The sequence below is a fragment of the Ursus americanus genome, chromosome 6 (assembly GCF_024610735.1).
Source record: "Ursus americanus isolate L20-20 chromosome 6, mUrsAme1.1.p, whole genome shotgun sequence".
In the NCBI taxonomy this organism is placed as follows: Eukaryota; Metazoa; Chordata; class Mammalia; order Carnivora; family Ursidae; genus Ursus; species Ursus americanus.
This window is the reverse complement of record NC_142132.1, coordinates 26,044,323-26,058,126: the sequence shown is the minus strand read 5'-3', so window position 1 is coordinate 26,058,126 and position 13,804 is coordinate 26,044,323. Positions and strand designations below refer to the sequence as shown.

At 39.8% G+C, this 13,804-nt stretch overlaps 1 protein-coding gene across 10 annotated transcripts in view; it reads left to right on the top strand.

Annotated features, from left to right (window-relative positions):
* Positions 1 to 13,804, top strand: part of GBF1 (golgi brefeldin A resistant guanine nucleotide exchange factor 1) — a 115,970-nt gene that overhangs the window by 8,404 nt on the left and 93,762 nt on the right. For all 10 annotated transcript variants that reach the window (XM_045802974.2, XM_045802972.2, XM_045802973.2 and 7 more), the window contains exons 2-3: positions 3,267 to 3,372; positions 5,669 to 5,735. In XM_045802974.2, coding sequence (XP_045658930.1) covers positions 3,277 to 3,372; positions 5,669 to 5,735 — 163 coding nt within the window. In that variant the 5' untranslated portion in view covers positions 3,267 to 3,276. The remainder of the gene's footprint in view (positions 1 to 3,266; positions 3,373 to 5,668; positions 5,736 to 13,804) is intronic.

Genomic DNA, 13,804 nt, shown 5'->3' with positions numbered 1-13,804 from the left:
AAGCAGGCTCCCTGCTGAGCAAGGAGCCCAATGCAGGGGCTAGGTCCCTGAGCCAAAGGCAGATGCTTAACGACTGAGCCACCCAGGTGTCCCTTTAAGTATTTTTTTAAAGATTTATTTTTTTATTAGAGAGTGCACTACAAGCTCTAGTGGGGGCAGGGACAGAGGGTGAGAATCTTCAAACAGACCCCCCCACTAAGTGGGGAGCCCAACTTCTGCTGGAACCCACCACCAGTGAGATCATGACCGAAGTGGAAACCAAGAGTCGTCAACTGACTGAGCCAGCCAGACGCCCCTTCACTATTCTAATTTAAAAATAGGTAATAGGTTATATATATGTGTGACACAAAATTCAAGAGGTAGGTGGTCTTCTCATCCTGGTTCCCCACTTCCCTTCTCTGGAGGCAACCTCCATTAGCCATTTCTTCAAAATCCTTCCAGAGATATAGAGCATATTCATCTTGCCTAAATAAATTAAGGAAGGAATGGTACTAGAGTTTTTATCTTTTCTCTTCTGATACTTTGAATTATTTTTGAATTTGTTTGTCTTCTATTTCTTGGTTCTCCTCCTTACTGTTGTTATGTTCTCATTATTGAATTTTCTCAGGAGAGAACATTGTTGTGTGCCTAGGGCATTTGGAAAGTAGGTAAGTCCTCCGGGACTAACCTAGTTCTTTTCTCTTTCTTTCTTTCTTTCTTTCTTTCTTTCTTTCTTTCTTTCTTTCTTTTTAACCTAGTTGTTTCTTTAAACTGCCATTAAAATAAATGTTTTGTTATGTTGTATTCTCTTGTGGATTTGAAGAAGGTATTATGGTCCTGGACAAAACTTGTACCTGTCCTTTTTCCCTTTAGTATAATGGTTTTCATACTTCTTGCTTTCTGGGGTCCCTGTCTTATGCAAAATATGCAAATGGTACTACTGGAAGGATGTATTTTTTTCTGTATATCACTTGGTCATTTTCTTTTAGATCCCCTTAAACTCTGTAAATGCCTCATGGGCGGAAATTATATCTCATCTCTTTCATCATTATTAATTTTAAATTATATTGATGGTATAGTAATATAGTCTCCTTGTAAAAAATTAAAACATTATAGGTAAGGCTAAAGTGTCCTCTGATTATACCCTGGTTTCACAATATCATCTCTAAAGATAACTGTGATTGTTGAATTTGGGGTATGGTTGTTGAGTTTGGGGTACATCTGCCAGACTTTTTTTTTTTTAAGATTTATTTATTTGGGGGAGAGAGAGAGAGTGCATGTGATGAGCAGGGGCAGGGGGTGTGGTGATGGGCAGAGGGAAAGAATCTCAAGCAGACTCCCCACTGAGTGTGGAGCTGGACGTGGGCCCGATCTCACCCTGAGACCATGACCCGAGCCAAAATCAAGAGTCAGACACCCAACGAACTGAGCCACCCAGGCGCCCCTGCCCAGGCCTTTTATTCTCTGTTTACATATGTATATATTACCTGGACAAAATACATTAAGTACACTTGGCAGCATGGATGACTCACAAACATAGTGTTTCAAGGGAAAAGGTCAAATTGCAGAAAAATACATGTAATATTATATTATTTACATAAAGTACAAAAACATGCAGAATACTACTATTTAAAAATATATATCAGTGAAGTAAAAGTATGAAGCAACATAAAAGTTTAATAAACATCAGATTTAGGGGCGCCTGGGTGGCGCAGTCATTAAGCGTTTGCTTTTGGCTCAGGGGGTGATCCCAGCATTCTGGGATCAAGCCCCACATCAGGCTTCTCCTCTAGGAGCCTGCTTCTTCTTCTCCCACTCCCGCTGCTTGTGTTCCCTCTCTCGCTGGCTGTCTCTATCTCTGTCAAATAAATAAATAAAATCTTTAAAAAAATAAAATAAAAAATAAACATCAGATTTAGAATAGTGAGACCTATTGATGAAAGAGGAGGATATGATTAGGGAGAGTACACAGAGACTTCAGTTGTACCATTCTTAATCTGGATACTGGCTGTTCTATTGCTTTTTATATTGTATTATATGTTAAATTTGCATAATTTCAAAAACAAATCTAGTATTTTATGTAGGGTGGGTGGGTTGGTTGGTTTTTACATAAATGGTAACATAGAGTTATATGCTACAGTTTCTTTTTTTTCATTCCATATGTCTGAGAGCTCTGTCCGTCCAGGTCTTATTTGCTTTGTATCCTTAGTACTCTGAAAGATGCCATATGCATAGTAGGTGCTTAGTAAGTAGTGTTTGTGGAATTCTTTCTTTCCTTACACTGATAGCCTTACTGTTTTAGCTTTCCTGGAGCCTGATCTAAATGTCTAACTATATGTCCCATCACCCTTTTCCTTTCTGCTTTTTAAAGTTTTGTTCTTTTGAGGAGGGTTTCTAAATAATGGAAAGTGGAAAGTGGTTTTACACGCTCCTAGGGTTTTCTCTATGCCAAGAAGATACTCTGTTTTTTTTATATTTTCATCTGGGAAGAGAATTAAACATGTTTTCCAAGTGCTGTTCTAGGCAGTAAAGAAAATCCTGTGATAATTCAGTTGAGAACACTTAAAGTACTAAAGTAGTATTTTAGCTTCACTTCAGAGATTCATACAGAAGGAGCTTTAAAATGAGTCGACCTTATTAGACTATTTTATAGACTATCTTATTAGAGAGTTCAATCTATCTTATTAGAGAGTTCCTGCTCTAAGCAAGTAAACTTGACCTTTCAGAACTTTTTAAAGGTTGTATCACTGCCGCTGTCCAGTTTTCTGGAGCTGACTTGGTAGAATGGGTGTAGTCTGTAAATTGACATTGTAACTGTGGTTCTGAACCAAGGCTATTTTTCTAACAGCCTTCATTCTTTTCTTTTAACTTGAACTTTCATTATTACTTTATTGAGGGAATAAAGAAGAACAAAGGGAAGATCTGAAATATATCTTTAACAAACTAGTTACACAGATGTATCTGCATACCTAAAATCCTCACAGGAGAGATTTGGGGGACAATTGACTTTGAAGAATTTGACATGCTTGCTAGAGATTGTTGAGGTGCTTTTGAGAAATTTTCTGGATTGATACTTTTTGAGTTGTATCTTGAATTTCTGGAGACCTCTAGGGGAGCCAGGTAGCTGGATTCATAACATAAGATGGACTTCATCCTATCCCAGTATTACTGGTGGGAATCATGGTACTAAGTAGTTAAATCATAATTCTGATCTTATCTGGTACTGATTTAAACATGGGTATGCTCTGAGTAATTAAATATTAACTAACTTTTAACTGTTTTGGTAGGTTTGCCAGGATGGTGGATAAAAATATTTACATCATTCAAGGGGAGATTAACATTGTGGTTGGGGCAATCAAACGAAATGCCCGATGGAGCACTCATACTCCGCTGGTAAGTGGGAAATGGGTAGATAGCTTGGTCACTGAGTTGTAAGGGATCTGATGCATGGTTAAAACAGTAATCAATTTCCCTATAATGATGAGAGTAGTAGGAACTCAGAGTTGTTCTTGGTATTGAGGAGCCTTTTCTTTTAATTTTTTAATTTTAATGTTAATTTTTTTTTTTTTTTTTTTGAGAGAGACAGAGAGAACAAGAGGGAAGGAGGGTCAGAGAAAGAGGGAGAAGCAGACTCTCTGTTGAGCAGGGAGCCCAATGTGGGGCTTGATCCCAGGACCCTGAGATCATGACCTGAGATGAAGGCAGACACTTAACCGACTGAGCCACCCGGGTGCCTCCCCTTTTATTTTTTAAAGATTTATTTACTTATTTTAGAGAGAGAGAGAGTGCACGAATGGGAGGAGGGGCAGAGGAAGAGAGAGGGGAAGCAGACTCCCCGTTAAGCAGGGAGCTCGACGTGGGGCTTGATCGCATGACCCTGAGATCATGACCCTGAAATTATGACCTGAGCTGAAACCAGGAGTTGGGCGCTTAACTGACTGAGCCACCCAGGCACCCCTATCAAGGACCCTTCTGTTTTATTCCAACTAGTGTCAAATTTATAGGCTGCCTTTTTTTCTCTGGGACCCAAAAGATGATACTATTCTTCTAGCTATTTTTGTAGATAACCGAAGGTAGCACTTGGGACCTCTTAAATATGCCTAAAAATGTCAGAAAGATGCCTTATATTTAGATTCCCTAGGATTATAATTAGCTATCAAGTTGATACATGGAGTGTGGCTTGGTGGTGGTACTCCTTGGGAGTATATAGAGCAGACCGTATCTTGCCAATCAGATGAGTGAATAATTTACCTGTTGTAAAGGTGGCTTTCTTTGTTGCATATGTATGTTCAAGGATATTTTTTGCACAGCTGTATAAAACAATATTTGGCACAATTATAAAAACAAGTTTAGACATTTCCAACTCAGTGAATATAGGTATGTGTGTTTGGAAATTTCTCATGTTCATTTATTAAATGAATTGTTTAGGGGTACCTGGCTGGCTCAGTTGGTAGAATGTACAACTCTTGATCTTGGGGTTGTAAGATTGAGCCCCACGCTGGGTGTAGAGATTACTTAAAAATAAAATCTTATTTTATTTTATTATTATTATTTTAGTAGGCTCCACGCCCAGTGTGGGGGCTTAAACTCACAACTGTGAGATTAAGAGTCCCGTGCTCTACTGACTGAGCCAGCCAGGCGCCCCAGAGGCTTTTTTAAAAAAGATTTTATTTATTTTATTTGAGAGAGAAAGCATGCATGAGTCAGGGGCAGAGGGAGAAGCAGACTCCTTGTTGAGCAGGGAGCCCAGTGTAGGGCTTCATCCCAGCATGCTGAGATCATGACCTGAGCCAAAGACAGACGCTCAACCGACTGAGCCACCCAGTCACCCCAAGACTTTTTTTTTAAAGATTTTATTTTTAAGTAATCTCTATACCCAATGCAGGGCTTGAACCTACAACCCCAAGATCAAGAGTCACACAGACTACCAACTGAGCCAGCCAGGTGCCCCAAAAATAAAATCTTAAATAAAAATAAAAATGGTGTAGAACTGGGAGTGGAGTCAGCAATGTCTTTGAAATGAGTATATATGATTATATAATGAGTATAAAGAAGGAGAAGAGATAGAATAATACATTATCTTAGTCTTTTGTGATGCCATAACAAAGTACCACAGATTAGGTGGCTTGTAAACAAGAGAAATTTATTTCTCACAGTTCTGGAGACTGGAAGTCCACAATCAGGTTGCCAGCATGATCAGGCGAGAGCCCTCTCAGACTTCTCACATGATGGAAGGAGCAAGGGAGCTCTCTTGGGCCTCTTTTATAAGGTTATTAGTTCCATTCATGAGGGCAGAGCCCTCACCCAGCTTCTGAAGGCCCTAATCACCTGCCTTTTAAAGGCTCTACCTCTTATACCATCACATTGGACATTAGAATTTTTACATGTAAGTTTTGAAGAGACAGATATATTCAGACCATAGCACGTAGAAAGGCCCTGGCAATCTGTGGTAGCTTGAGTGCTGTGGTCATGGTATAGATTAGTGTTTCAGAATTTACTATTTTAGGTAAACCCAGAGTATCTTTGTGAAATAGGAGATTAGGAAACTGGAAAACCGAACCATGGCTAACTTTCTTTTCTTCAGAGGGAAACTTAATCATTGGATTCAGACAAAGTGCCCTTGATCTATCTGTTATTTCCTTTTTCCTCTTTGTCTGATACTTTTTTTTTTTAAACCTATGTATTACAGGATGAAGAACGGGATCCTCTGCTGCATAGTTTCAGTCATCTAAAGGAGGTTTTAAACAATGTAACGGGTAAGTCCCCACATCTAAGTAGGATTATTTATACTGGTAAAAAAACCATGTGTTTGATTTATTGCAGGGATAGACACACTTTTTCTGTAAGGGACTATATAGTAAATATTTTCGGCTTTGCAGGCCATAGCAACTGTGCAACTGCTCAATTCTGCTATTGTAGCTCAAAAGCAGACATAGGTAATACTTAAATGAATGAGCGATAAATAAAAATTAAAAAAAAAAAAACAAAAAAACAGGTACAAGCCAGGTTCAGCCCATGGGTATAGTTTGCTTCTGGTTTACTGCATTGCTGATCCTTTTCCTTGAGTTCCTGGTATGATGTGCCACTTTAGTGGGGAATCAGTGTTCATACAATGATAAGCTCCCTGTATTGTTTGAGTTATAATGAAGTTATTTTTGGTTTTAACTACTTTCTTTCTCTACCTCATGCATGCCATGAGGTAGGAAGTTGGTGGCCCAAGTGAAGTTTATTTTTTTACAAGTCAAGTTTTTAGTACTTGTAACAAAACCCTCCTCTGATAGAAAGTTGTTGTCACTCTTAGGGCCTTAATTGTGTGTCATATAGATCTTTCAGTCTTCATGTGTTCCCAGAATCATTTGTCTCTTTTTTTTACTTCCTGTTTTCCTAATCATAATAACTATGTAATATTCGTATGTTTAGAATTTTCAAAGCCACTTTCATGTTTATTACCTTATTGAATTTTTACACAATCCTGTGAAGGAGGCATAGCAGATATTGTCCCCTTTTTATGAATGAAATTGAAGACCAGGAACATTTTCAATGGTTTAGTCGGGGTCATATTCATCCTAAGAAGTGGAGTCAAAACTAGAATTCAGGCCTGGTTTTAGTGTCCTGGTCTGCATTGCTTCTGTTCATACAATTAGAGGAGAATGTATGCAGGAAGTGCCTCCTGTTATGTATGTGTATATGTATGTGTCAAAGGAGGAGGCAAATCTCAACACCTTTGGGTTTTTCAAGTGGAGAGAGACTGAAGGGGAAAGCCTTAGAGCTGTTTCTCTGTCAACCATAAAGGGCTTTTGCAGTTTGTATTCCTGGAATGGTTTTTAGCTAGCAACATATCTAAGACAACAATTAAATAGTTTTTAGGTTTCTGCAAGTTAAGTAAGTAATAAACAAATTGTTTCCTTTCATGAGAAATGTAGGAGAATGTCTAGAGAAAAATTCGTTTTTACTTTCCTGAACATGGGCTGAAGTTATCTAAGCATTCTCTACATGTTTTTTATATTTATTTTTATTTTTATTTTATTTTTTAAGATATTATTTATTTATTTGACAGAGAAAGAGAGAGAGAGACAGCCAGCGAGAGAGGGAGCACAGGCAGGGGGAGTGGGAGAGGAAGAAGCAGGCTCCCAGTGGAGGAGCCTGACGTGGGGCTCGATCCCAGAATGCCGGGATTGCGCCCTGAGCCGAAGGCAGACGCTTAACGACTGAGCCACCCAGGTGCCCCTCTACGTGTTTTTTTTAAAGGAGCAATTTCATTCAGTTGAAAAGCATCGGAAATGTTAGCCAAGGATTAGGTATAGAGGAAGTGGTTGTTAGCCAGTTAGCAGGGTTAAAGCTGCAACTAGGTGGAATGTTCTTATTTTATGGCCTGTACTGTAAGTGGCTTGGCTGCTTTAGGAAGTTGGCTACTTGCACAGATTTTTTTTTCTTTTACTTTACAGATAAAGGTTACCTATCCCAATTAGAAAGAAAATACAGTGAGTAGGTATTTACAACTCTTTTTGGTGGCCAAAGTTCAGCATGTAGTCGATCCTTGAATAATATGGATTTGAACCATGTAGGCCCACTTATATATGGATTTTTCAGTAATGCAGTATAGTACTGTAAATATATTTGCTCTTCCTTATAACTGTCTTTCTCTCTTTCTTTCTTTTTTTTTTTTAAGATTTTATTTTCAAGTAGTCTCTACACCCAGTGTGGGGCTTGAACTCAAAACCCTGAGAGCAAGAGTTGCATGCTCCACTGACTGTGCCGGCCGGCCCCCCCGACTTTTTTTTTTTTTTTTTTAAGATTTTTTATTTATTTATTTGATAGACAGCCAGCGAGAGAGGGAACACAAGCAGGGGGAGTGGGAGAGGAAGAAGCAGGCTCCCAGCAGAGGAGCCCGATGTGGGGCTCGATCCCAGAGCGCCGGGATCACGCCCTGAGCCAAAGGCAGATGCTTAACGACTGAGCCACCCAGCTGCCCCCCTCCATGACTTTCTTAATAACATTTTTTCTCCAGCTACTTTATTACAAGAATACAGTATATAATACATATGACATACAAAATATGTATTAATCGACTGCTTATGTTATCAGTGAGGTTCCTGGTTAGCAGGATATTAGTAGTTAAGTTTTGGGCGAGTCAAAAGGTATACATGGATTTTCAACTGCAAAGGAGGGGGTTGGTGCTCCAAACCCATGGGTTGTTAAAGGGTCAGCTGTACTATCTTTTAAGAGATGTGAAGAGGATTAAACATGTTAATATATTTAGAAACATTTGACAAACAATTTATATACAGAATTGTGTTGTATGTGGTTGGAAACACCCAGAATGGCTGAGATCAGATTGGCCTTATAGGCCTTTTGGGCATTCTGCAGACCTTGAGGAGCTGAGATGGTGCTGCTATCCTGACAGAACTACATTTCCTGCTTGCCATCTAATCCATATGCTATACTTGTTTTCTCTATCCTGACATATCCCTGACATATCTCAAGAGACCATATCTGTGGTGAGTGGTGCAGTCTAGGACTTAGGGTTTCTAGACCATCTAAGAGCTGTCAGAGTTGAGTCTGCTGCTTAATTTTCCTACCTGTTTGAGTCAGGGGACCAGATTATCTGCTGCTTGGAACTAATAAAACCAGAATGTGCTGAGGAGCCAGTTCTGTCAGTGGTACTAGGAACATAGCTGGGTGTTGCCAAGCTGTGTCCTGGAGCAAGGAAGAAGGTGGTAGTACTTTCCGGGGCAGATGTTGAAACAGTACCTGCCAAGGTTGCCCATTATTCTTAGGTTTTAACATACTACCTGCCTGAAAAAATGACAGAGTGGACCTGAAATGAATATTTCATAGTCTTCTGATTGGTTCTGACCCCCCACAGAGCGCTGGCTTCCAGGAGCAAGTTTATGGGTCAGCTGCCCCTGTGGTCCTGGACTCTGTAGTCCATGACCAATTTCTTGTTTCTTTTACTGAGACAAACAGATTTTTCTGATTGGCAGTGTCAGGAGGACTGCTTTCTTGGAAGCCTATTAATGTATTAATGGTAGGAGGCTGGGAAAAGGTTTTGAACTTGGAAAGAGGAACTGAAGGGACTGCCTCCTCTGTGTGACTGGGAATGGTGTCCCAACTAGATGGAGGAAGTATGGCAGGAATTCTAGGACTTCCATTCAGTTTAACTCGTGAAACTGACTTGGGCTTAGACTCTTTTTATAAGAAGGCTTTCTATTTGCTTTTTCCTAGGCTATCTGCTGGCTTGGTTGGTTAAGAATATCACTGTTGGAAATGGGTAGTTCATTGGCCATTGTCAGTAAACCAAAATGATTTTTTTTCTTTTCTTGTCAATAGAGGATCTTTTAAGTAGATAAGCACTACCTCCTCTTCCAGGAGTATTATCTGAGCATTGTGGAAGAAATACTTCCACTGTCTCTAATAAGGTTAGCTAAGTCCATACTAGTTATTCTCACAGATAACACGTCTCTGGACTACACTCGCAGTTTGTATTTGCCCACATTGTATGATGACTGCATGCTCTGTAGCATTTAGAGTAATAAAATAGTCTAATACCAACTCTAAAGTGATGGTCGCACTTGGAAGATACAAGGTACCTAACAGCAAAGTTTGCATGTTGCTGTTTTGGATAAAACCTTAGCTTACCACCAGTGAGACTTGACTGCTGCCCCTCATTTGGTCTTTAAGCCAACTTAGGAATCCTTTTAGGAGGTTGTTCTGAAAAGTTAAATCAGACATGTGGTTACCAGGGCTGGGAGAAGGTCTGGGGAGTGACTGCAATGGGTATAGGGTTTCTTTTTGGGGTGATTTAAAAAATGTTCTGGAATTAGATAATGGTGATGGTTGTACAACTTTGTGAATATATTTAAAAACATTGAATTGTACACTTTAAAAGGGTAAATTTTATGGCATGTGAATTACATCTTAATTTTTAAAAACAGTAAACGTAGGCTGGGGAAGTAATGGGATTCGCTAGTTCTTCCTCAGGACTCAGAGCTATGGAGGGAAGCCTCTGACTGTAGTTGCTGCTGTGTCCTGAACCCATTACCCAGCAAAGGCAGCATAAGGCTCTCTTCAGCCTCCTGGCCCAGTTTGTCCTTTTATGTCTCTCTCATTAACTCAAGAAGCACATGGCTTTTATATTTAAATTTATTCAAGCTGTAATCTTTGACATTTGAGTTAGCTTTTAGTACAGTTTTGCATTTATAGTAATATATATTATGTATTTTCTCTATCCCCAAAGAATCCGTTTTAATCTTTTCCGGATGCAAATTTCAGGCTGTCTTGTCCCATCTCCCCTCTCTTGCTCTCTTTCCCCTCCCCCCACGGAGTGTGTTTGATCAGGTGTGGCAGGAATATCCACTGTCAAGCTGCGCCCTTTATATTAGTCAATATTATCCTTCTCCCCCCTCCCTGTCTGTCTGCCCCTATGGGCTTTCCCAGTTGATTTATAATTTTGGAATTCTCATCGGAGTCTGTAATACAGTTTGTTCATTATTTAACCAAAACCTGTTTAATGAGCAGAGAGAGGCAATGTAAATGTTAGGCATGTTGCAGTGATGTACCTTTGTGCTTCTCAAAGCGGGTGGGTAGTTAACTCTGTGCTGCCTGCAGGGCTGGGGTGTCTTGGCCTTAGGGGCAGAAGGACCACTGCTTCTCCCTTACATCTGCCCAAACCCTGCCATGGGCTTAGATTCCAAAGACATGTTTCCTTCTATTCTTCTAGAGATCTTGTGGGGGCTCTTGCATATTGGAGTTATCTTCAGTCTCACAGCTAGACCAGGTGGTAAGATCTGTGGCATGGGATAGGGGGATGAAAGGGAGGGGGAAATATCAGGATACTTGGTTACTGCTCCTGGTTTTAGGTCTGAAGAAAGTAAGCAGTTTAGAAAAAAAAAAAAAAAAAGAGGAAGAAGAAAAGAAAGTAAGTAGTTTAGAAGAATCCTTCTAGCCAACATGGTGTATGGTCTTTGATCTCTTTGTTCCCCAACTAGACAAGTCCTTGCAAGCCTTAGTGCCCTCATCCAGTAGAGCATCATGGAAAGGGCTCTAGTCAGTTGTGATTTGTGGTGTTTGACTGTGGTCATTTGCCTCCAGATTTAGGCTGCCTTTGACCTTGGTCTTTAAACTTAGATCATTACAAAGAGGTTCTTTTCCAGGAAATTTTTGGTTTAAAGCAGAGAGGGCAAAATAGTCTAAAAGTATCACAACCAAAATCTTCTCTTAAAGGATTACCTCTTAGTGACTTTAAAGCCTTTAGGGCCAGAGCTTGAGAGAGACTTTTTAGTGGTGTATGTGTTGGGGATGGTGGGAGTTCGGTGGGGTGGGTAGTGAGTTTGCCTTTGGAGATTTAGCTCTAGTCATTTTTAATTCTGAGGACTTATCAGGATTGAGGGTATTCAGCATAAAACTAAGATGGTCTTGAGGCCCAGTATAAGCATCTGTATTAACTATGGAATTGTTTTAGCTTCTTGGACCTTTCCTTGCTGGGGTTCACCAAGATTTGAATTCCTTCTGGTTTGGGTTATTGAATTGCTTCTAACCAATATTTGTTGAATATCTGCTGTGTTCTGGGCATTTTGATTAGGCACTTAGGAATAGGGTCTATAATGGTAAACAGTCAACTCATAGTCACTGGTTTTGCAAGACGAGTGGCTCTAGCTGACCATTCCAAGGCTAACCTTTGTGGCTTCTGTTCTGTGCTATATGGTTCCCTGTCAGGCATGGAATGGCTGATAGTGAATGAGGGCAGTCTATTGCCATCTTTTCATGTCTTACTAACAAACAAGCCAAAGAAATGAGCAAAAAAATATAGCTTATGTATTTGCTTATTTGGCTTTTTCATATAAAACAGTTCTCACCAGAGTTTAGATATTCCAAAAGACATTGGTGGTTTGTGTAGAGTAACTCTGAGGGAGAGAATATTTTTTTTACTGGACAGTAAGATACGGTGTACTTGAGTTTAAGAGGGAGAAGCAGGTGCCTGGAGAGAGTGGATGTATCAGGAGTTTATTTAAATATAGTTTATCCTGGACAAACACACCTGTAGGGTACTGTCTGTCTCAAGCTCTGTGAATTCAGAGCTAGGAGGTTTGAATCCATATAACCTCCAGAGGTTTGCAGGGAACATTTAAACAGAGTCAGGAAGCCAACCTGGGAGGAACGATAACTTAACACCTGTCTGGCTTAGGTCTCTTAGAAATACCCTTCTAAGTAGAAGTGAAACTGTTCAAGGATGTCTCATACCTCAAGTTCAATCTGTTTTATTTGGCACATGGGAGGGTATCAGGAAAAGAGACTTAAGAAGTCTGTCAGGGAAAAGATTGAGTAAGGGTACATTATTTGAATAAAATTTTGCTAGCGTTGTCATCTCCCATACTGATTGAATGCATACTCACTTTTTCTGTAGGGGCTTGTAGTTTGGGGAGTAGTAAGTAATATATCTTTATTAGTCAGCAGGAGAAGAAGATTGAATGAGTCATCAGCTTTGTTCCACTTGGAATTGAGCTTGTGAATTGTTCAAGCCTAAGTGGAGACTGAAAGAACCAAGTGTGTATGATAAAATCTGGCAGACAAATTCATGTAATGGGTTGAGTGTTGGAAGAACAAGGTTGGGCACACTTATATAAGTATGTATTTCCTGTGCCCTTTTGACTTTTTTGTTCTATAAATAAAAGATTTTATTAGTTTGAAGATCATTGAGCAACACATTAGGATGTGAGCTGAATTTGAGTCAGACTGACTTTGGCACCTTACAGTCTTGGTAGCTTGAATGGCCTCAGATTTGTGGGCATTTCAGCACAGTTAGAGAAAATAAAGGTACTGTGATTCTTTTTTTTTCCCCAGGGAATTTCATATCAATAAGGTGACTCTTAAGAGGCCTGAATTTAATGACTTTGTCATTCCTGGGAATGATCTGAACCCTCCTCAGTTGACACTTCTAAACCAAGAAGCTCTTCCAAACATTTGTTTGTCCTAGAGATTAGAAAAATGAAGACTTTGTGGAGAAGAATCAGCTCTGCATAGTCTGGCTTCCTATGAGCCCAGCTCTCCCTTTTACTCTCCATAATACTTAAACACATTTAGCCATCAAAACTAGTCTGCTGGCAAATTTTCCACTACATGTATCTGAAGGTGGGTTATGATAAAAAGGGCTTTCTTAATAGCTTGAATTCAGAAGCAGACGCAAAGGGGCCTAATTTTTTTCTAGTAGAGGTTAAGGGATGGTGTGACATTGTGCTCTGAAGTAGGCATCAAAGTTGTGGGTGTTGCCGTCATTGCCATTGTCCTTTTTGGCACAGATACCTCTTGAGGCCTGAAATTTCTCTCTTGAGTATGTGCCCAGCTTGCCATGGCAGCAGTCAGATGAGTAAAAAGAGGAAAAGCCAGCTGCTGCTTTGTTTTTAACAAGGATGCAGGCAGAGTCTCTTTCTTCTTTTCCGCCCACTCAAACTCAGGGCAAGTGCCAAGAGAGTTTCAGAAGAAGCCAAATATTTGAAATTCAACGTGCAATTTTGATTAGAGATAGTAGAGTTATTTGTGTCAGCCTTGCCTTCTCTAACCACCTATGTTCATAGATGCTTAATTGATCACCTTAGTTTCTAAAGTGATATTGGATATGTTAATGGAAAGAATGATTGCATTTGTCTTTTCTCTCCTGGCACCCATTAGAAGATAGAACTGGGTGTAGAGTAAATTGAAGATTTGATCATTTCAGCTCAGATCACCTCATTAAGAAAGGTTGGTTGATGGAGAGCTGTGATTCCCTTAAGCTCTTGGTTTTGCTTCTGGAAACCAGAAGATAAGATACTCGTCAGCAGGTTTAAGGCTT